We start from the raw sequence: 25,444 nt of genomic DNA on the forward strand, positions 1-25,444 counted from the left end.
ATATGCTAACAAATATTTTTCAAGAGCTGAAACCCAAAACAATTATCACCGAAGTTTACAAGGCTAAAGAGAGAGCTTTAACTGCAAGAATTTGAAAGATAATTTCAGAGCTGACACAGTGTGTCGGTAAAAATACTGCTTTAAGCCAATATCATAACCGTCAGGCGAGACGAGTGGGCTGGTAAAAATCAGGTCAAACGCTTCGGACAAATTGCATACGAAGAACACTGTACAAGAGGGACCTTATGAAATATATAACACCAAAAGCAGCTGGTACGCGATGAAGCTTGACGAATGAGCCTTATCAGGAAAGCTATCCGACAATGGGCTAAAGCTAGAAATTAGAAGTGTTGATACCCACTTTAAACGACACTCCTTCCTTATTGTTCTATCTTTAAAAGCTTACCTTTAATCTGATCTTTCTTGGCAAAATAATCAGAGATGTCCCTCGATCCTTTACGGCTTTCCGCCATCATTCTTTGTTTCTTCTCTGTTCTATATTCATGCCCTGATTTTTTTTCCGATCCATTTTAAATGCGTTTCCGTCTAACTGGTCTAACACACGGAGCAAAAATACTCCGAAGGCAGTGGCAGTGTCGCTCGCGCCTAGCCTCCCGCCGGTTGGATCTAACCACCCACGCAACTCCCCAAAGACATGCGTTTCTCGTAAGCATTCACAAAATGTTTTGCTCGTTTAGCACGTCCCAAAAATAAACCCAAAAATCATGCTTCGTGCAGTGTCGTATTTTAAATTTAGATACTGTTATAAAAATAAGGTAAAAAATGACGACGTATCCGATTTTTTTTTTTTTGGCGTCGGTCTTAGTTGAATAATTAACAAAAAAAGGTCGTTTGCACGATGGATGAGAGGGCGCCAGAAAAACGTGGGGGGGCCCCCGGCCCCCCCTGGATCCGCCGCTGTTTTTCATATAGGTTTTGCAACTCCTCCTAAACGTTCCCTATAAGTTTCAACTTAATGCAATTAGCGTCGTTAGTTACAGTGACCGTAGAAGCAGCATTAAATGAAATCACAGTGTCTTCTGGCTAGCTCAAAATCCACAACCTATGAAGGTATGAAGGTGAAAATTTCAGAGAATATTTCTTTTGTACGGATGACAGCCTGCCATCCGTATGCAGGTTGTCAAAAGGGCATATCAGCAGTATATTAGGAACAGTTTTGTGTGTGAAATTAAAACTTACAACGCTTGTTGTGGGGGAACTTGAACTAACCAAAAGACAATATTTGCATCATAATACTAATGCTTCTACTCCTACAAATACTGCTACTATTACTATTACTGCTACTAAAGCTAAGACTACTACTATTAACTGTAATGCTATTACTATATTTGCTGGTGCTACTGCTACAATTAATAAATCTAAGGATATTAAGGATAGCCATTTTGTAGAACGTAGTTGAAAATTCTGGAAATTAGGTCTTTGAGGATGACAACTCCCCCACGGCCCTCAGGGTTAAGGTTTTAAGTTATGCCCTGGAGGCATATAATGCTTTTATAGAAAGCGCTGTCGTAAAAATTTCAAAAAGGGCCCATTTGATTGGAAATTGAAAGGGCTATTGTCTTTTCAATTTTTTTATGGAAGGGATTGTTGTTTAATTTCAGAAGAGGCTCAGTCTTTCTCCCTGAAAAAGACTATGTCAGTATAAAACGAACAGAAATTAATCAAAAAAACTTTTTGCACAAAATAAATTTTTCTAAAAAAAAGTAAAGAACTCCGTTAAACCAAAAATGAACAAAAATAGAATCAAATAATTTACCAAGCATACAGCTACCACAAATCAGTATCAATAAATGAATGAAAGTCAAAACAAACAGAAATTAAAATAAATCAAACTCAAAACGAGCAGAAATTAATCTGACTGTATTTGCGTGTCAGCTATAGTGAAGGGGGGGGGGGGGGCGGAGGTGAGTCATTGTTTTGGTAATGGTAGGGTAGATTCATAAAAAAGTACTATTTAATTGACAAACTGCTTACTCTTTATGAGCCTTCAGACAAATGTCGAAAAAGGTAGGGGGGAGTAGGAATTAACTAAACTGTTTCTTTATTCTCCCGCAAAAGAGACCAAATCTCCCTTTGAGTTGATCTCAGATTCCTTTCTCAGATTCTCAGATTCCTTTCTCAGGACTAATCTCAGATTTCTTTCCAAGTTTTTCCAATCCAACCCGACAATCAACATTTCCCAACTTTTTCCCAACCCGTTGTAGGTCGTTCAACTCTATTTTGTGATAATTTTGTTTTATTCCCCATCGGTCTTGGACCTCTTTGCCCCCACTAAAATTCATTTTATTTATGTTAGCTAGGCACAGCCCATCTAATTTTTTATTTTTTGCCACTGCAGGCTGAATCCAAATTTTGTCTCTTTTTTGTATTTATTTGTTCTTTTTCACTTTTCTCCACTTTTTCCATCGTGCAAAATAAATCAGCATTAAATTCGAATTGAACTCCCGTGTCCACTATCTTTGACTGCATTTCTTCATTTTAGCTCCGTTTAATATTTCTTTTCTCTTTTTTAGTTTTATTATCTTTTGTAGTAACATTAACTAAATTGTCGTTAAATAAAAATTGAATTTTTGAATGGTAGTTCCACTTTGCATTTTTTTCCATCTCTGTTTGTTTTCTTTACTTTTGCTGCAGAGGCGAACAATTCGTCGTAAGATGGGAATTGAATTCCGGCATTTGGATTTTTATATTGTACTCTAATTGCTCGTACCTCACAAGGAAAAGCGTGTATAATAAAATTTGTATTATTGTTCTTGTGCAAAATCAGTGCTTCTTTATGGCATATACTTGTTCTTATCTCATATTTGATAAGCGTTCTGAAGTTTTATATTTTCAGGAAAATTTTACTAAATATCATTTTCGTGCGTCTTATTTTCAATATTACGTGGCTCTGCCCCTTCTGCATCCCATTTTCGCGAATTATAAACATTTCGAACTGGTGTATTAAGCATTTCGTTTTTTTGACAGAGTGGCTTAGCCTCCCATTTTATTTTTTGGGCCAGTCAACCTCCCCGCCTTGTTAACGTTTTCCCAGATTTTTCCGTTGTAGCATTTAATGTCTGGTAATTTTCATTTCCTCGCGATTGATCCTTAGACAAATTATTATGCCTATCCGACGGACTATAAGTGACTTGTGATAAAACGTCACTTTGCGAGTTTCCCCAACGAGTTTTCATTAGTCTGTCCATTGTTTTTGCAACATACTGGTAATATTTTTTATCGGCCTCCCTACGGGCCTGTTTTTCCTCCTCTACATTTTCCTCAATTATTTTGTATAATTTAGAGGTGTATTCTTTTCGCAGTCTATAATTTTTCTTAATTAATAGAAGAACCCTGCCAATAATTTCCACCTGAAATTTGTCAACCCTCTTATTTAACTCTTCTTAGGGTTGACAATTTTCTCTGAGTGCTGTTGTGCAAGCCTCGTAAGCAATGTTTTCGATTTCACCTGAGGGACGAACCTTATCCAATTCATTATATAGATCCTCAAGGATCTGTTGACGTTTAAGAACAATCTTTCCATCCTCTTGATATTTTCTTAAAATTTAAATATGACTCTGAATCATTTCAACAATTGCCGACCGTTCTTTTTCGTTTTGCTTAATAATTTCTTCGTATATTTGTAATTTCTTTTTATCGGCCTCCGTAAGGATTCTGAAAGCAATATCTTCTGCCTATATCAAACCAATTGTCAGTTATGTCTTCTATTTATATATATATATATATATATATATATATATATATATATATATATATATATATATATATATATATATATATATATATATATATATATATATATATATATATATATATATATATATATATATATATATATATATATATATATATATATATATATATATATATATATATATATATTTACCCTCTTCACGTTGCCCCACCCCCAAGATGTTGCTCTAGATCCGGCCCTGAGCAATGTAGCCCCTAAAAAGACTGATAGAGAAAGAAAAGCAATAGAAGAGGCGTAAGAAAAGAAAGATGATAAGAAGCTACCAGGAAAAGGAAGGGGGAGCCAAAAAGAAGATGAAGAGGAGTGGGAACGTGCGAAGGCCCACGGCCTGAGTGAGTGTAAGAAGGTGAAACAAACAGCAAGTAAAGTTGGGTCTTCAACAACTATATATATCTTAGTTGGCATGAATGGGTACCTATTGATTTTTTCAAAATATTCAATTTTGAAACTTATTTCTTTTGGCAGTATTAGCTTGAGATTTTTAAATTAAGCGAAACTAATCTTTCTAGAATTAGCGATTCCAAAACCATTATTGGCAACAGACGAGCCAATCTGTCCAAGAAATGAATACGCATGCTCAGATGGCACTTGTCTCCCAAGTGAGCTGTTCTGCGATGGCCACCCCGACTGTTTTGACAGCTCTGATGAAGGATGGTGCGGTAAGTAATTTTTCAAAAATTTAAATTTCCTATTAGTATTTGGTGCAAATAAAATATGTCGTCTGACTGGAAAAGCCGTTCAGACGACAAGCATAAAAAAAATAGTCCAATACAAAATTTATTTCTGAAAATTTAAAAATAAAAAAGACAACAATAGACTATCAAGCTCAAGCACAAAGGGCTAAAGATACAAACAGTTTACATCTTTCCCCAACACAAAAATCTAAGTCCTCTTACCCCCGCCTCCTTGCCCCAAACAATTCCACCTTATTATAAATTAGTCAAACTAATGCCAAAACCATACTATAGTCACAATTATTGATAAAAAAGCCAAATATTTTTAACAACATATGCTTTTTAGATTTTAGCGTTATGTATTTCAGAATTAAAACATAACAGCCGTTTTCTTCAGTTATAGAATTACCGTTTTCTTCAGTTACTAGCATTGCTTACAACTCAGTAAACTGGGCGATGAACTACTTTAACAGCGCACACTCAGGCTTTTCTAGAAGATTAAGATAAAGAAAAAAACAACCTAAGATTGTTGTTTATATTCGAATGTAAAATGAATCTTCAAATGCCGGCTGCCTCTCAAAGATTCTAGGAGGTTTTAATTACAGATTAAGATTTTATAGAAATATGTATTAACTAATTGAACTCTTGTTTCAGATGCCGATAATGATCCTAACGCAGCACCTCGATGTGACTACCGTAACTGCACTCTACCAAACTGCTTTTGCTCTGTAGATGGCACCCTAATACCCGGAAACATGGAGCCAAATCAAGTGCCTCAAATGGTTATTATTACTTTTGATGATGCTGTTAACTCTGAAAACTGGGATCTCTACTCCAAGAAACTTTTCAATAAGGAAAAACAAAACCCAAATGGTTGTCCACTTCACGCCACGTTTTACATATCACATGAATATAATAACTATCAATATGTCCAAAAGCTGTGGAACGAGGGCCATGAAATATCAGTTCATTCTATAACGTAAGCATTTTTTTAAATGTTTTATGGCAGTAAAATTGGGAATCCACCAAACCAACTGAAATCAATTTATTCAAAATCAACCGAAAATAATTTCTGAGACTCTTTGTTTTATTTTTCTTAATGTTCATATTTCCGTGGAGTTTTGCAAAAAGGGCCTACGTCCACTTTTCCTAATTTTAAAGGAAAGCAAAATGAAAATGGAAACGCACAATGAAAAAAAACTTTCTTACAAATTAAAAAAAACTTGAAACTTTATTGACTGATTCCAATTTACCTTTTCGATTGGAATTTGCTGGAAATGTCCAAACTGCTGAATTGTTCGTTACTTAGAAGATGAGGGACTTGCGTTTCCCGCCCTTTTGGAACAATTTGTAACTCGGTTTGCCAGATTTGCCTTTCAATTACTCGGACTATCTGTCTTGGCTTTTTCTACAGTTAGCCATGTCTTGATGCTTACTGCAAAATACTTGATTATGATTCAAAATCAACGCGACAACCCCAAATCAATCGCATCTTTGATCCCTTAACTCTATGACTATCTACCTTAGCTCTGCCTTAGGAATGACCCTATGGATGGATGATAAATAGACTTATCTATCAACAAATGAAATGAAATCATTTTTATATAATCCTAAAAAGGGCTTATCCCAGATTTGCCTTTCAATTACTCGGACTATCTGTCTTGGATTTTTCTATAATTAGCCTTGTCTTGATGCCTACTGCAAAATACTTGATTTTAATTCAAGTCCGAGTAATTGAGAGGCAAATCTGGGATAAGCCCTTTTTAGGATAGTATAAAAATGATTTCATTTCATTTGTTGATAGATAAGTCTATCTATCATCCATCCATAGGTTATTCCTGGCTATGAGATATCAGTTCCTTGCACAACATGAGCTATTTTTTAGCATAAGTTTAAAGATACACCAAATTTGATTATTCAAATTAATTCAATAAATTTTTTAGCTATTGTTCGAATCAAAATTGAGCTATTTTTTAGCCTTTTGTTCGAATCAACTGAGGTTTAGTTTAAGTTAAGTTAATTAAATGATTTTTTTCTAAAAAGACGTTTTTCCGGAAAAGTAAATAGCCATATGAAGCTCTAAGACGAATAGAAATGAAGCCATATCATCATTTGTACTAAAAACTAACAGAAATACTTAATCGAACACAGAGAAAACAGTTACTCTCCCCTGGATACTGCCTTAGTCTGAGATGGTTTTAGTTTAATATAATTAAGTTGATTACTATAACCAGATATACTCGATCTTGACGAGTCGATATATTCTATAATACAGAAACATTTTGCTGAAAAGGGGATGTTCAAATCGGGAAAAGTATGTTTCTAGGACAAATTTTTTCGTTTTATTCTTCTCTTGAAGAGGGAGTCCTCCAGACGAATCTCAGGAAGGAGGAAGTCTAAGAATGAATATTGCAAGAGTCATACCTAGGGAGACTCTATCAAAGTACACTTTAGGATAAACTTGGTCGAATCGATTTTGCGACAAAAAGATAATTTGTCAGAAGTACGTACTGATTCTCATTTTCGTAATTCATTTGTCGTCAGTGTTGCTATCCCCCAATGATTTATCACTATTTCTAGTGATTTTTTTGCCTAATTATTTTATATGGACTAGTGATTTCCTGAAAATTTGTTAATTTCTATACACTGTCTATTAATAAGGATTTTATCCCTATTTTGAACTTTTTTTTATCGTCATGGAAAGGCAGTGTGGCCTCCGAAATTATCTATTAGTATTTTATTTTAGAATAGCAAGAATTTGGTGCCAGTTCAATGCTAAAGGCCCAAAAAACTTCATATAGTTCATAAAAAAATTAGTGTGTAAACCCTCCCCCTCCCCCCCCCCTGAAAAAAATCCTGGATCCGCCCTTGATTGCTATTCAAAGTTTAAGTAAGTTGTCTGAAGAAAGTTATTCATTATAAAACCATTCGATGAAAATGATCAGAAAATTAGTATAATTTACTTTCTCCAGCCCCCCCCCCCCCAAAAAAAAATTATTTTGGCTAGTAACCTGCATGGAGCTGACATATCATCAACATATTTCCTACTATGGGGAATGATTTTCTTCCGTTTCTTTGTCCCCCAGTCAGATGACAATGCTCTTTCCCCGTGACAAAATCAACATCATCAACAAGCACGTATTCTTTGTGTTTTGACAAAACAAAATGAATAGTCTAAACAAAAAGATGTAATAACGTAAGCTATTGTCGTAAGCCTTTTAGTAATCAACTTAAAGTTTCATTGAAATTTGACTTCTTTCTAAGCTTTTTTACTCTTTTGACCACACCTCAAAAATGTGTTACTTTTGTATCATATCGTAGCAACTAAACATTTAATGAAAAAAAAAAATACAAAGAAAAAGAAAACACTTTGTATAAGAAAAAAAATGGTATTTTGCTCTTTTAGAAAAATTGAATATCTATTCATTAAAACAAACTATATTCCAGACCAAACTTTGAAATTTTCAAATCTGAAAATACACCAGCTACAGGAAGTTACAAAGAAACCAACATAATTTTGTTTAAGTGCCGTACCACTACTGGAGGCTTATAACACTTTGATTTTTTTATATTACCCCAAATAGATACTATAAGTAAACTACGTACAAAGAAGGCACCCCAAAAGAGTACACAGAAGACACCTCAAATGGATACTAAAACTAAACTCTGCACCAAGAAGCCACCCCAAAAGGAGTACCCAGAAGACACCCCAAATAGATACTATGAGTAAACTGCGTACCAAGAAGACACCCCAAAAGCGTACCCAAAAGACACCCCAAATAGATACTATGAGTAAACTACGTACCAAGAAGACATCCCCAAAGAATACCCAGAAGACTCCCCAATAGATACTATGAGTATAATACGTACCAAGAAGACACCCCAAAAGCGTACCCAGAAGAAATCCCAAATAGATACTATGAATAAAATACGTACCAAGAAGACACCCCAAACGAATACCCAGAAAACACCCCAATATATACTATAAGTAAACTACGTACCAAGAAAACACTTCATAAGCGTACCCAGAAGACACCCAAAATAGATACTATGAGTAAACTACGTACCAAGAAGACACCCCAAAAGCGTACCCAGAAGACATCCCAAATAGATACTATGAGTAAACTACGTACCAAGAAGACACTCCAAAATTGTACCCAGCAGACACCCCAAATAGATGCTATGAGTAAACTACATACCAAGAAGACATCCCAAAAGAATACCCAGAACACACCCCAACAGATACTATGAGTAAACTACGTACCAAGAAGACATCCCATAAGTGTACCCAGAAGACACCCCTAATAGATACTATGAGTAAACTACGTACTAAGAAGACACCACAAAAGCATCAGAGGCAACGCTGTAGCGTTGCCTATAGTAAATGCCATACGGCTCCAATGTTTTATTATTTATTTATTTATTTTTTCCCTGAGGCATTTCATATGGATAGGGTCGTCGTAGAAGCTTCAAAGGGGGCTCATTCAATTGGAAATTGAGAGTCCTAGTGCCCTATTAATAGTCGAAAGTGATTGGAGGGCAAATAGCCCCCCCCCCACGCCCCCCATTCCCCCCAATATATCCAATCAAAATTTTGAGATAGCCATTTTTGTTCAGCGGAGTTGATTTCCGAATAGAAAATATCTTTTTGAGGTGGGCACACCCCCCCAGCCCTCGGGGAAAGGGTTTTATGTTATGCCCAGGGGGCATATAAGGTTTTTAAAGAAGGCGTTGTCGTAGAATCTTCAAAACAGGCTCATTCGATTGGAAATAAAAGGGGTAGTGCCTTTTTTAATAGTCGAAAGTGGTTGGAGTGTAACTAGCCCCCTCCCCCCCCCCCACGCCCATCATTTCCCCAAACACATCCAATCAAAATTTTCAGATAGCCATTTTGTTCAGCGTAGTTGATTTCCAGATAGAAAATATATTTTTGAGGAGGACACCCCCCACAACCCTCAGGGCAAGGGTTTTAAGTTATGCCCTGGGGCATTTAAGGTTTTTATAGAAGGCGTTGTCATAGAGACTTCAAAACAGGCTCATTCGATTGGAAATTAAAGGGCTAGTGCCCTTTTCAATAGTCGAAAATGATTGGAGGGCAACTAGCACCCCCCCTCACGCCCATCATTCCCCCAAACACATCCAATCAAAATTTTGAGATAGCCATTTTGTTCAGCGTAGTTGATTTCCAGATAGAAAATATATTTTTTAGGAGGATACTCCCCCACAACCCTCAGGGCAAGGGTTTTATTTTATACCCTGTGGGTACATACGTTTTTTTTTTAATGAGTTGTCGTATAAACTTCAAAATATGCTCCTTCGTTTGGAAATTAAAGGGATAGTGCCCTTTTTAATAGTGGAAATTGATTGGAGTGTAACTAGCCCTCCCCCACGCCCATCATTTCCCCAAACACATCCAATCAAAATTTTGAGATAGCCATTTTGTTCAGCGTAGTTGATTTCCAGATATAAAATATATTTTTGAGCAGGACACTCCCCCACAACACTCAAGGCAAGGGTTTTAAGTTATGCCCTGGGGGCATATAAGGTTTTTATAGAAGCCGTTGTCGTAGAAACTTCAAAACAGACTCATTCGATTGGAAATTAAAGGGCTAGTGCTCTTTTTAATAGTCGAAAGTTATTGGAGTGCAACTAGCCCCCCTCCCACGACCATCATTTCCCCAAACACATCCAATCAAAATTTTGAGATAGCCATTTTGTTCAGCGTAGTTGATTTCCAGATAGAAAATATGTTTTTGAGGAGGACACTTTCCCAGAACCTTCAGGGCAAGGGTTTTAAGATATGCCCTGGGGGCATATAAGGTTTTTATAGAAGGTGTTGTCGTAGAAACTTCAAAAAAAGGCTCATTCGATTGGAAATTCAAAGGGATAGTGCCCTTTTTAATAGTCGAAAGTGATTTGAGGGCAACTAGACCCCCCCCCCCCCACGCTCATCTTTCCCCCAAACACATCCAATCAAAATTTTGAGATAGCCATTTTGTTCAGCGTAGTTGATTTTTCGATAGAAAACATGTTTTTGAGGAGGACAATCCCGCACAACCCTCAGGGCAGGGGTTTTAAGTTATGCCCTGGGGGCATATAAGGTTTTTATAGAAGGCGTTGTCGTAGAAACTTCAAAAAATGCTCATTTGTTTGTAAATTCAAAGGTCTAGTGCCCTTTTTAATATTCAAAAGTGATGGGAGGGCCCATACCGCACCCCTACGCCCATCATTCCCCCAAACACATCAAATCAAAATTTTGAGATAGCCATTTTATTCAGCGTAGTTGATATCCAGATGGAAAATATATTTTTGAGCAGGACACTCCCCCACTACCCTCAGAGCAAGGGTTTTAAGTTATGCCCTGTGGGTATATAAGGTTTTTATAGAAGGCGTTGTCGTAGAAACTTCAAAACAGGCTCATTCGATTGGAAATCAAAGGGCTAGTGCCCTTTTTAATAGTCGAAAGTGACTGGAGGGTAGCCCATCATTTACAAAAACACATTGAATAAAAATTGTTAGAGGGCTTGTTTTTCAACGCAATTGATTTACAAAGATTAAATAAGTTTTGAAGTGAATACTCCCCAATTGTCCTCAGAACACGGGTTATATTATGAGCCCTTGGGGCACATCAGGTTTTTAGAGAAGGCGATGTCTTAGATACTTCAAAACAGGCTCATTCGATTGGAAATTCAAAGGGCCAGTGCACTTTTTAATAGTCGAAAGTGATTGGAGGGAAACTCTCCCCCCCCACGCCCATCATTACCTCCAACACATCCAAGCAAATTTTGAGATAGCCAATTTGTTCAGGGTTGGTGATTTCAACATAGAAAATATGTTTTTGAGGAGGACAATCCCCCACAACCGTCAGGGCAAGGGTTTTAAGTTATGCCCTGGGGGCATATAAGATTTTATAGAAGGCGGTGTCGTAGAAACTTCGTAGGTTTTAGGCTTCTGCAGTGAGACGATACCCAAACTCTGGTTTGTAGTTATTTTTATTCGATTCAATCTTGATTTATATATTCAATTTAAGTTTCACTCGTTTTAAGATTTATTCATTGATTTACATAAATATATATTGTACGTTTATTCTTATTGAGAGTTTATTTAATTTCTGTTCGTTTTACGTTTAACTTAAAATTCAATAGTAAAATATGTGTTTTATTTTTAAGCTTGATTTTCATGTTCAATCTAAGAATTACTCGCTTTAATATCTATTTATTCATCTATATTATTACTTGTTGTATGTTTTTTGCTATGTCTGTTCGTTTTGGGTTTCATTTAGTGTTTAATAGTAATCTTTGGTCGTTTTGAGTTTGAATTTTAACAGGTATTTGTATCTCCTGAGCTTAAGTTTAAAATGGCCTTTACTTTTCTTTGAAAAACTTATTTTTCGGAAAGTTTTTTTTTAATTAATTCATAAAACAGCCGGGCTGGCTTGACCATTTGAATCGAAGACATATCTTGTGAGTTATTCACCACTTTGGCAATTTGCGTGTAGCTGATTATTCCTATTGAATTTTTACTTATGGCATATTGGGCCCAGACTAAAAAAGACTTTGAAAAAGTGCATGTAAGCGTGCATATGTAAGTTAGTATGTTTATGTGTATGCAATATAACTTAAACTTCAGTGGAAATGAGGTCTCATAAACTGATTATGAGATTTCACCTAAAATTTTTCCCTCCAAATGTCATCTCCGTTCCTCCCAATAAAAAAACCTTTAAAATCTCAGAAATTTTACTCACAAACTCTAAAAAATTTATATTCTGGGGTTAGGTTGCTCGTTGGGACTAGGACTGGTAAAAAAATTAGTGACACTTTATATATTCCCATATAGAAATTTTAAGGTCAAATTTCCTATTTAAAATTCTTAGACCTATGGCTCTTAATCAGGGGGTATCAGGATGTTTTTTTTTGTTAAGGTTTACAAAAGATTTTTTTCCGGGGGGATACAAAAATAACTTTAGAAAACGCATCAAAATTTGTTTATGTTCATTTTTGTTAAGTTTACTTGTTGTATGTTTTTTGCTATGATTGTTAATTTAATTTCTGTTCGTTTTGGGTTTCATTTATTTTTTAATAATAATTTCTGGTCGTTTTTAGTTGGAATTTTAAAATGTATTTTTATCTACTGAGCTTAAGTTTAAAATGGCCTTTACTTTTCTTTGAAAAACTTATTTTTTGGAAAGTTTTTTTTTAATTAATTCATAAAACAGCCGGGCTGGCTTGACAGTTTGAATCGAAGACATATCTTGTGAGTTATTCACCACTTTGGCAATTTGCGTGTAGCTGATTATTCCTATTGAATTTTTACTTATGGCATATTGGGCCCAGACTAAAAAAGATTTTGGAAAAGTGCATGTAAGCGTGCATATGTAAGTTAATATGTTTATGTGTATGCAATATAACTTAAACTTCAGTGGAAATGAGGTCTCATAAACTGATTATGAGATTTCACTTAAAAATTTTCCTCCAAATGTCATCCCCATTCCTCCCAATAAAAACCCATAAAATCTCAGAAATTTTACTCACAAACTCTAAAAAATTTATATTCTGGGGTTAGGTTGCTTGTTGGGACTAGGACTGGTACAAAATTAGTGACACTTTATATATTCCCATATAGAAATTTTAAGGTCAAATTTCCTATTTAAAATTCTTAGATCTATGGCTCTTAATCAGGGGGTATCAGGATGTTTTTTTTGTTAAGGTTTACAAAAGATTTTTTTCCGGGGTGATACAAAAATAACTTTAGAAAACGCATCAAAATTTGTTTATGTTCATTTTTGTTAAGTTTTTATGAGTCAGAAAAAAAATTCGGGGAGATGGGTTCAAACCTCCTACCCCCCTTCCCCCCTCCACACATACGGTCTTTCTCTTAATGTGTTGGTTTTTATATATTTATTAAATACGGTTATGGGTACAAAAGACAGCTTATTTTTTTCCTGGATAGAAAATAAAAGACAAAAACGTTATTTTTAATGATGTATAAAAAATGCTCTTAGAAGAATAATTTAACTGAAATAACTTTAAACAAACTGTGAAAATAACAAAGTTTATATCTCCAATCAAATATTTCTGCTTAAACTTGAAAACGTTGTGACAACCACAGTGATTAACAAACAGTTTACAAATTCATCTAAAAAATATCCAAGCATTTTCAAAAACAAAAGAAATGTTTTATTGAAAGACGTAATTAGTTGACTAAATACTATTGTCATAAAATATATATGTTACCGTGAATGTCCGAAACCTGGTTAATGTCGACATTCACCAGTGAATGTCCAAAATTCCTTTTTGTCTGCTTGGATTCAATTAACTTTGCGAGTCAGCTTTTTCAGTCTTATTCAAGCTATGATGGTAAAAGCTTAAGCTAGGTTGAGTAAGATTATGTTAGTTTAAGTTAGGTTAGGTTAAGTTTGGTTATAAATCCCATAAATGGGTTAAAAACCTAACTTAACCTAACCGAACCTGTCGTTATCAAACCTTACATTAAAGTGAAAAAGTTGACTGGCAACCCTGACTAAATTCTAGGAGAAAAAAAAAAAGGTATTTCAGACATTAACGGTAACATATACGCTAATTGTTTACTATTAAAAGGGCTCTTGGAAAATGCAGTAACTCAGGCTTGAAACCATATCTCCAAGAAAATTTAATAATAAAAGGGGTGTATTCTGCTACGCTTTTTTAGCCTTTCCTTCAGGTCGCTTATATCCCATTGATTTTTATTCGTTAGCTGATCATGATTCTATTGAGTGATTTATAATCAGCTCATAATTACAATTATAAATTAGCGGTAAGATAAATCAACATGACTGATTATACTTCTTAATATTGATAATTGATTATGGTAAATTTTACTCCCAAATACCAAAGGTGGATCTAGAGCAAAATCTTGAGAGGGGGGGGGGCACTGTGACAAGGTTGCCAATAATTGAGCAAATGACCAAGAGTGGAAAACAGAAAAAACACAGAGTGAGGGTGCCAGATAAATCATGGGGGGGGGGGGGGGTCCAAGGCTTCATTGGATCTGCTGGTGCCAAATGCAAGAAAAGCCCTGCCTCTCATTGACGTTGTTTCCAGAAATGAATTCTAGGTACAAATACGTACGCAAGCTGGGTGAAGAAAGGTGTCCCAGGGTCCATGCCATCCCCTAAAAATGTCAATGTATCTAGGAAAAAAAATCTGATTAATAATTATTCAGTTTCTAATTAATGCAGTATATTTTTCGACTTTTTTTTTATAATTTGCCCAATTCTTATCTTTTTTTTTCATTTACGTTCAATAAAATTAAATATAAATATTATTAATTTAATGAAGATTAGTAATTTTATACATTGTATAGCTGGATTTTCGGACAAATCTTGAATTATTATTAATAATATCTCAAGTTTTTAATATTTGGTCTTATATTAATTACATTTAGTTATTATTAAAATTTCTCTAATTGCCATTAATTTAATTTTGTTAATTTTAGGCATCGTAGCCCTGAATCCTGGTGGACAAATAACGCAACAATTGAAGATTGGTTCGATGAAATGGTTGGAGAGGCTAATATAATTAATCGATTCGGAGGCGTGCATATGGAAGACATTCGAGGTCAGATTTTTTTCGGTCATAAATTCTATTTTGCTTTTATCTTTAACCTTTATCTTTTTTCTGTCGTAAATTCTACATTATTTTGGTCTTTAGCCTTTACCTTTTATCTTTATGTTTTATCTTTAACCTTTCGCCTTACAAATATAGAGATGACGGGTAAAAAGCGTTGAGGTATTTTTCTTACTGAAACTATCAACCAAAAAAGAAGTAACTAGGTTTTGAAAAGGTGAAGCCTTGGTCTCATCAGAAATTTGTCTCTCCTTTTTCGGTCTAGATTTATTACTCAGCCATGGCAGTATCCAGGACTTTTTTCGGGGGTGTTTTATAATATAATTTTCTCCAGGGGGGGGGGAGGGGTACAATTTTTTTCCAACACATCAAAAATTTGTTTATATTCATTTTTGTTATGTTTTTACGAGTCGTACAAACATTCCAGGGGCAGGGGGTAAACTAAAACCCCCTAACCTTCCCCCCTGGATACGACCTTGTACTCAGAATTAGCATTTTTAAAAACGTGCATCAAAATATAGAGTGTTTTGGCTTCCTTTTCTGACATGCGCATACTAATAAGAAAATATGTCACACAAATTGACCAGCGGAATTAAAGCACACTTTTGGTAGTAAGTTCTCTTTTCCTCTTCACCTTATATCTGCTCAAGCTTTTTGGTTTCTTCAGGATTCAACATCTTTGTTAAATATAATTCATGCCGGCTTGACAACCGGTTACCGACAAAATACAAATATGCTTGAAAAATGCAACCAGTACACAATTACTAAATTATACATCTAACCAAGGGCGGATCCAGGATTTTTTTTCGGGGGAGGGGGGGGGGTATACTATTTTTTTACTCAGTTTTCGACTAATTTTACTGATTTTTACCTAGGTTTTACTTATTTTCGACTCGGTCAAAAATTTCGAGGGGGGGGGGTTCAAACCGAGTACCCCCCCCCCTGGATACGGCCTTGCATCTAACCAAATCATCACTGAAATAAACACAAATAAAGAACAAAAATTGAGATGTTAATAATAATTACAGAACAATAAATTTTACCGCTTCCCGAATTGAGCCTGCAAAGGTATTCCAGACCACCAGACCCGTGTGCTTTGCCACATGGCTAGAACGAACAGTACTCCTTGGCTCACTTGCCTGGTCTTCAGCATTTCTCATAGCAAGGCCGTATCCTGGGGGTTGGGGGGGGGGCTTGGGCCCCCCCCCCGCTCGAAATGTTTTTTTGACTTTTAAAAACGTAAAAAAAAAAAATCCTGGGTACGGCCTTGTCTCGTAGAATATCCGTGATAAAATGAATTAAAACGAAAAAAAAATATTTAAAACATCAGGCGCAAAACCATTCAAACTCTGAAACACAAAAATACCAATTTGAAAATCTCTAATTTGAACAACCTTCAAAATCCTGAGCTTCCTAAAAATCGACTCTGTGCTTAAAACTCATGTATCATACTTACCAAATAACCTCACTGCTTTATTTTGCTGAATCTGCATTCGTTTAAAATTGCATGTAAAATTACTAGCCCAAATCATACATTCCTAATTTATATACGGCGCAATCAAAGTGTAGTAATTTGAATAGTAGGAAATTGCTGTTAAGCATTAAATACTGACTGATTGTAAACTACTTAAAAATTCGCTGTTTAAATTCGACCTAGTTTCTGTTATAATTATGTTAGTCATAGGCAGCGGAATCGCGCTGCCTAACCAAAGAACGATGTTGGCACAATGTATTATTTATTTTTGCTTTCCATACCAGGGCACTTCGTATCGAAGGAGTTGTCATAGAAACTTCGAAAAGGGCTCATTCGATTTGAAATTAAAATGGCTAATGGCTTTTTCAATAGTCGAAAGTGATTGGAAGGCAACTAACAAGTCTTCCACGCCCACCATTTCCCCAATCACATCCAATCAAAATTCTGAGATAGCAATTTTGTTCAGCGTAGTTTATTTCAAGATAGAAATTATGTTTTTGAGGAGGACACTCCCCCACAGCCCTCAGGGCAAGGGTTGTAAGTTATGCCCTGGGAGCATATAAGATTTTTATACAAACCATTGTCGTAGAAACTTAAAAAAAGGCTCATTCGATTGGAAATTCAAAGAGCTAGTGCCCTTTCTAATAGTCGAAAGTGATTGGAGGAAAACTAACCCCCCTCTCACGCCCAGCTTTTCCCCAAACACATCCAATCAAAATTTTGAGATAGCCATTTTGTTCACGTCATTAAAAGCTCTGGAAACTAGGTCTTTGAGGATGACAATCCCCCTAAAGCCCTCAGGGCAAAGGTTGTAAGTTAAGCCCTGGGGGCGTATAAGGTTTTTATGGAAAATGTTGTCGTAGAAACTTCAAAAAGGGCTCATTTGGCTGGAAATTGAAATGGCTAGTGTCCTTCTTAATATTCGAAAGTGATTGGAGGGCAACTAATACCGCTTCCACGGCCACCATTTCCCCAAACACATCCAGTCAAAAATTTGAGATAGCCATTTTGTTCAACGCAGTTGAATGGTCCGGAAAACATATGTTTGAGCTGGATACTCCCCACATAGTCTTCAGGGCAACGGTTGTAAGTTATGCCCTGGTGGCATAGAAGGTATTCTTGAAAAAGGGCTCACTCGATTGGCAATTCAAAGGGCTAGTGCCCTATTTAATAGCAGAAAGTAATTGGAAGGCAACTAAACCCCTCTCACGCCCACGATTCCCCCAATTATTTTGGGGAGACTTCGTATCGAATTATTTTTTTTTCCATAATAGGGCACTTCGTATCGAAGGAGCTGTCGTAGAAACTTCGAAAAGGGCTCATTCGATTGGAAATTGGAATGGCTAGTGCCCTTTTTAACAGTCGAAAGTGATTGGAAGGCAACTAACACCCCTCAACGCCCACCATTTTCCCAAACACCCAATCAAAATTTTGAGATAGCCATTTTGTTCAGCGTAGTTGAAAGTTCTGAAAATTAGGACTTTGAGGACGACACCCCCCCCCCCCAGCCAATCAAAATTTTGAGATATCCATTTTGTTCACCGTAGTTGAATGGTCCGAAAATTATGCCTTTGGGGATGACACTCCCCCCATAGCCCTCAGGGCAAGGGTTGTAAGTTTTCTCCTGGGTGCATATAAGGTTTCTATAGAAAGTGCTGTCGTAGATACTTCAAAAAGGGCTTATTCAGTTGGAAATTGAAAGGGCTATCGCCCTTTTTAGTAATCAAAAGTGATTAGAGGACAACTAACCCCCCTCTCACGCCCAACATTTCCCCAAACACATCCAATCAAAATTTTCAGATAGCCATTTTGTTCAACGTAGTTGAAAGTTCTGGAAATTCTGTCTTTGAGGATGACAACCCCTCACAGCCCCCTCACACTTGAAAAAGGGCTCACTCGATTGGCAATTCAAAGGGCTAGTGCCCTTTTTAATAGCAGAAAGTAATTGGAAGGCAACTAAACCCCTCTCACGCCCACGATTCCCCCAATTATTTTGGGGAGACTTCGTATCGAATTATTTTTTTTTCCATAATAGGGCACTTCGTATCGAAGGAGTTGTCGTAGAAACTTTGAAAAAGGGCCCATTCGATTGGAAATTGGAATGGCTAATGCCCTTTTTAACAGTCGAAAGTGATTGGAAGGCAGCTAACACCCCTCAACGCCCACCATTTCCCCAAACACCCAATCAAAATTTTGAGATAGCCATTTTGTTCAGCGTAGTTGAAAGTTCTGAAAATTAGGACTTTGAGGACGACACCCCCCCCCAGCCAATCAAAATTTTGAGATATCCATTTTGTTCACCGTAGTTGAATGGTCCGAAAATTATGCCTTTGGGGATGACACTCCCCCCATAGCCCTCAGGGCAAGGGTTGTAAGTTTTCTCCTGGGTGCATATAAGGTTTCTATAGAAAGTGCTGTCGTAGATACTTCAAAAAGGGCTTATTCAGTTGGAAATTGAAAGGGCTATCGCCCTTTTTAGTCGTCGAAACTGATTGGAGGGCAACTAACCCCCCTCTTACGCCTACCATTCTCCCAAACAAGAACAGTAAAAATCCTCATATACCCGTTTTTTTCAAAGTAGTTGAAAGGTCGGGAAATTTTATATTCGAGCAAGACAACCCCTCACAGCCCTCAGGCAAGGGTTGTAAGTTATGGCCTGGGGGCATATAAGGTTTTTATAGAAAGTGTTGTCTAGAAACTTCAAAAAGGGCTCGTTCGATTGGAAATTGAAAGAGCTAGTGGCCTTTTTAATAGTCGGAAGTGATTTGAGGGCAACTAACCCCACTCTCACGCACATCATTTCCCCAGACACATCCAATAAAAATTTTAGAGAGCAATTTTGTTCAGCGTAGTTGAAAGTTCTGAAAATTAGGACTTTGAGGATGACAACCCCCCCCAGCCCTCTGAGTAAGGGTTGTAAGTTATACCCTGGTTGCATATAAGGTTTTTATAGAAAGCGTTGTCGTAGAAACTTCAAAAGAGCTCATTCGATTGGAAACTGAAAGAGCTAGTGCCTTTTTTAATAATTGAAAGGGATTGGAGAGCAACTAACGCCCCTCTCACGTTCACCATTTCTTCAAGTACATCCAATCAAAACTTTGAGATAACCATTTTGTTCAACGTAGTTGAAAGCTCTTGAAATTATACCTTTGAGGATGACAACCTCCTCACAGCCCTCAAGGCAAGGGTTGTAATTTATGCCCTGCGGGAATATAAGGTGTTTACAGAAAGCGTTGACGTAGAAACTCAAAAAGGGCTCATTCGATTGGAAATTGTAAGGGCTAGTGCCCTTTTTAATAGTCTAAAGTGATTGGAAGGCTTGACAAACTCCGAAAAGGGCTCATTCGACTGAAAATAGAAAGGGATATTGCCCTTTTTAATAGTTGAAAGTGATTGGAGGGCAACTAATCCCGCTCCCATGCCCACCCTCTGATTTTCCCATTATGTTTAAAAACTAAATGTTGCCTTAGGATTAAATCAAAATTCACTGTGTTAATGCTAATTCTTAATAAGGCATCTCAGCAGTATCCCGAGAACGATTGAGGGTATTATGTTCAAACTTTCGGGGCTATTTCTGCTCTTAAAATTCTACTAAACGAAAATCGCGCAAGTCTATCATAGCAGTAAAAGAAAGTAAACAGATTTTTTTTGCGAATGATGTCAAATTTACTATTTCAGGTCAACTAGAAGAGGTATGAAACTAAATTAAACACTACTATTTGTGTCCAGATTTTTAAAAGGGTGTATGTTGTTGAAAATAGCTAAAAAATTCTCCAGCATACAAACAGCAGGCCAAACTATAAAGTCTTAAAAAAACGAAAAGATTTAAACTACCATTTTCTTTTTCCCTGAAAAGATCATATCAATGTAAAACGAACAGAAATAATAAAAAAAAAAACGTTTCCCACAAAATATGTTTTTCAAAGAAAAGTCAAGAACTCCATTAAACAAAAATGAGCAAAAATAAAATCAAATAATCTACCAAGCGTGAAACTATCAGAAATGAGCATCGATAAATAGATGAAACCCAAAACGAACAGAAATTACAATAAATAACAGAGTCAAACTCAAAACGAGCAGAAATTAACATGAGTAGGGCTCAAAACCCCTATACCTTCCCAAGGCCAGAACATAATTTGTACTTTACTGAAAAAAATACAAACGAATGTGCATTGTCTGTGTCAGTTTAATATACATGTACTGATATTTATTAATCAAAATGTTAATATTATTTGATTTATTAAAGTTATAAAAGCAAAAACATTTATATTTTTTTCAGTAAAGTGCAAATTTTGTTCTGGCCTTAAGCAACTTAAGGCCAGGTTTTGAGCCCAACTTATGTTAATTTCTCCTCGTTTTGAGTTTGAATCGGCTATTTATTATAATTTCTCTTCGTTTTGTGTTTCATCTATTTATCGATGCTGATTTGTGGTAGTTTCACGCTTGGTAGATTATTTCATTTTATTTATGCTCATTTTTGGTTTAATGGAGTTCTTTACTTTCTTTGAAAAACTCATTTTGTGGAAAATTTCTTTTAAATTAATTATAAAAAAAGACAGAGGCAAATTCGCAATTATAAGGAATGTATTACCCAGAAGCGTCAATAGGAGGAGAGCATCCACCAGAGTTTTTCCCCCTTAGTTTTTGAAAAATTACGTTTTTGTTGAGTATTTTCATTGAAAATTCCACTTTGGAATAGTCGGTAAAAAAAAGCCCCACTCTGTACATTATGTCCTCCCCTACATTGCCATAGATTGACGCTACTTGTATTGGCCTATTGCCCTGTCAACGAAATTGGAAACCAGTCTCTTTAGGTACTGCATTTTTTTCTGAAAGCTGTTACAGCCACTTTCATTTGCATATTTTTCTTGGATATTTGTCAACACAATATCAAATATAACAAATTTGGTTACTTCAGCTTTTATACGGAGCTAAGAGAGATGTAGTTTAAATGGAATAAAGTTTTTTTTTTGTAGAAATAGACTAGAAACATAAAAAAGTTCAACGCTCAAATAAGCCAAGATATTGACATTAAATTAGTTTTTCGTGCGTCTTATCCAGAAGAAAATATGAAAAATTTTTGCAGGAAAGTGAGAATAATAGTCTATTAAAATGGCAAAAAAATTATAAGGAACTAAGAATTTAATGGAAGAAAAAATCCAAAAAGTAGAGAGCTAATTAATTGTTTCCAGACACCACAAACATTAACTTCAATGAGGGCAAAAATTTCAGGGCACCCTTGGATCTGTCTCTGAGGACTGGCCAATATGAAAGAAAACCACCCAAAAATGAAATAAAATAACTTCCAATACAATATACTATTTTTCTTATAAACTATAAAAATAAACAATTTATTTGTACAGACGATAGACTTGTACAAAAAGGGCGTAATTTGCTTTGGTGTAGAGGGGGCAGCCGCCCCCTCCCGGTCCCAGTTCCCCCCCCCCCCTCCGGCTGAACTTTACTTTCTTAAAAAATCTTGTCGAAACTAAGATAAGCATGCATAATTCAAGCGTCCACAGAAACGGGTCAGTATTCTGTAGCATATCTTTGCCTTAATAGTACTATATGGCTCATTTTTTATTTTTCACTGTAATTTTCACTCGATTTGGGAAAATTGCCTCCAATATTGCTCCCACCCCAAGGATTTTGACGAAATTACGCCAATATTGTACATAGATTGTGTATATATTTGACCAGAGATTGTACAGACGATAAGTAAAAAAAAAACAAACAAACAAATATATCGAATGGCCCAATATTTTCAATCAGGGCTCACGAAAGTATTGTCACCCTAACCTATATTGTTAAGGGGCTAACCAACTCAGAAGAATTTATTGAACATCGATTAATGATTGACATTATTAATGGAGCCAATTGGCTCCAGTATTTTTTGAGCCAACTGATAGCCTGTGACCTTCAAAAATAAATTTTATGTCGGAAGAAAATTTGACCTCACTGGAGGTTACAGACGGAAGTGACAAAGGAAAACAATTTTTATTTTCTATAGCTGTAATTTCTTCTGGAAGCTAAAATCTTATTTTGAAACATTTTGAGAATTGGTAATTCTAACAAATTTGCTGGATTCTTTAACTGAATATTTCACGTCACCCTTATGACGACACTGCGAATCTCCAGGGAGCCCTAGCTCACAACTTGAGAACCATCATTTAGGTTAGCCGGATAGAGCATTAACCATAAAGGATAAATATAACGTATTTTATTTTTTTCTAAAACAGGGTATTCCATGCATAATTCCATTGTTTTGTCTATAGCTGAAATCATCGATAAATCTAATCAACACACGAATAATAAAAGATCATTCAATATTTCACTAATCTAATTTTTTCCTAATTATAGGTCTTCGAGTGCCGTTTTTAAGGGTTGGTTGGAATCGACAGTTCTTAATGATGAAAGAATTCGGTTTTGTTTACGATGCCAGCATGGCTGCTCCATTCTCGGATCCGCCATTATGGCCCTATACTCTAGATTATAAAATGCCTCATCGCTGTGTCGGAACTGGACAGAGATGTCCATCTAGATCTTTTCCTGGAATTTGGGAGATGGTTATGAATCAGCTTGAAGTTGAGGTAAGTTTTTTTTTAATATTGTAGTATAAGGTAAAAAGAAAAGAAGAAATGAAAAACAATTTTTTGCAACTTTGTGTACTTTCTTAATTTACGTAAATACGCATTTGTTGTAAACAATGTTATTTATTATAAATTTCCCACAATTTTATTTACGCTTGAAATTGGCATTTTTCGAAAAAAAAGCAGATAAAGCTTGAATTTTTAAAAATTAGTCTTGCCTTGTTGATGCGTCAGTTTTCTTTTTGTATTGTATTGTATCGGTTTAACGATGCTTTTCACTACTAAGGTTCTTGCGTCGGTTCTGCAGTGTGTTGCTACAGTTGGGTTCAAACTAAGGCCGTATCCATGATTTTGTTTTGGGGGAGGGGCTATGCAAAAAAAAACTTTAAAAAACACATCAAAAATATGTTTTACGCATTTTCATTACGTTTTTACGTGTCGAACAAACACTTCAGAAGTAGGGGTTCGAACCCCCCTAACACCTCCCCTGAATACAGTCTTAGTTCAAACTCTTTGTCCTGTTTACCAAGCAGAGATCAAACCCACTGCACCCCCAACAGGACAGTTTTTTTTTTTTGCAAAGAGGCATATTCACATACGACCATCTTATCATTATATTCTTATCTTAATTTCTGAAAGTTGATAAAAATGAGAAATTGTAGAAAACACTATTGCATTTGTATTAACTGTTTTAACTAACACTAACACTAACTAAATTGTTTCACACAAACTACTACAAGTAAAATGCTGTTTTTTCCCTTCTTGGAACATCATGCCTCAGGCACGTACGCAGGAATTTGTTTCGGGGGGGGGGGGCCCAAATCCTTCAAATCCATTATTATGTGAGAAAAATCAGAAAATTATGGGAAAATGAAAAAAATCCTGAGATCTCGGGGGGGGGGGGGCAGGCCCGGAGGCCCCCTCCCCTGCGTACGTCCCTGTCATGCCTCCTTAACAAATGCATCCGCTTTCTGTTTGTCAATCCCTGACTGAAGCTGCTTCAGCTGCTGATAAATTTTTTACTATTGTTTGTGTTGTCTCAAATACCTGTTTTTAATGACGTACCAGGGCGGGGAAATATAAAAAAGGGTGGGGAAATATCTCAGATAGTCCGCTCTTACTGGCTTACACGACATACATCAGGCCAATCCTTGAAAATTGTTGACCTGTCTGGGGTCCCAAAGCACAAAACACTGCCTACATGTTAGAGGAACTAGAAGACGTTCAAAAACGTGCTACTAAAAAAATCTTGGACCCAGTTATGAGAGTTACGAGCATGCCCTTGTGGTTATGAGCTTGCCCACTGTGCTTGCCCGAAGACACGATTTGATAATGAGATTCGGGAAATCACTCACGTCAAACGAGAAACATCTTTCAATTCTTCCTCCAACCGCGCCAACCCCCAAACTCACCAGGCATCAGAACAGACTACAACCCGTCAAGTGCCGAACGAACAGATTTGCAAATTCCTTCGTACCATATTTTGTTAATGTATTAAATAAGTGATTTTTTTCTTAAATGACTGTAAAAATAGCATAATTTAGCGTTCAGTTTTGTTTGTTACGAAATCTATTTGATTAAACGAATACGAAAAAATACGAATACGAAAAAAGTAAGACAATATGGTTTGGCTCTCTATCGGTCAGTAGACCCGAAAACTTGCAGATTAAATTTGTTATTTGTTCTACTTATTTCAACAAGATTATTCTACAATAATGAAGGAATAAACGATTAAAAAAAAATCTGTCAAGATATAAAAGAAAAAAGAGGAAATAGAGCACAAAACAACATAAGCCTTACGTCAACTTCATAAAAAAATACTACATAAACAGCTCTAGAAAAATAAGGTAGAACTCACATTAAGGACCATTAGTTATATGAAAGATAAATATAAAAAAAAGTAATTCAACTGAAAGTCGGAAGCAACACTAAAACCTGAAACGAACAGAAATTACACCGTATATGTGGGACACAGCCCCTTCTTCAACCATCGCCCTTTGCGCTAAAGTCTTAGGGTTCTTTAAAAGCGTATACAATTCAGATTCAACGACCTCTATGTTTAAGCAGTCTTTCTTAAAGAGTTGTTTTGAAAAGTCAAACTTCAGCGTAAAGAGTGGGGGTTGAGGAAGGGACAGTTCCCCTCATATACGTTATAATTTCTATAATGTATACTGCTTAGCTATTTCGATCACATATACAGCGATCGTCATCAGTAGAAATACTAAAGAATTAAAATTAAAACTAACATATTTATAAGAAACGAAATAATTAACTTTCGGTTCATTCACCATATTTTCGAACACCAGATTTTTCTGAGAGAGTTCAAT

General features: G+C 36.0%; 1 protein-coding gene across 1 annotated transcript in view; it reads left to right on the top strand.

Annotated features, from left to right (window-relative positions):
• ChLD3 (Chitin and LDLR binding deacetylase 3) overlaps positions 1-25,444 on the top strand; it is a 78,604-nt gene that overhangs the window by 38,311 nt on the left and 14,849 nt on the right. The window contains exons 5-8 of the mRNA XM_089089944.1: positions 4,285-4,434; positions 5,104-5,428; positions 14,923-15,044; positions 22,888-23,117. Coding sequence (XP_088946070.1) covers positions 4,285-4,434; positions 5,104-5,428; positions 14,923-15,044; positions 22,888-23,117 — 827 coding nt within the window. The remainder of the gene's footprint in view (positions 1-4,284; positions 4,435-5,103; positions 5,429-14,922; positions 15,045-22,887; positions 23,118-25,444) is intronic.

Source organism: Artemia sp. Qi Xiang Cuo, chromosome 5 (assembly GCF_049724085.1).
Source record: "Artemia sp. Qi Xiang Cuo chromosome 5, ASM4972408v1, whole genome shotgun sequence".
Classification (NCBI taxonomy): Eukaryota; Metazoa; Arthropoda; class Branchiopoda; order Anostraca; family Artemiidae; genus Artemia; species Artemia sp. Qi Xiang Cuo.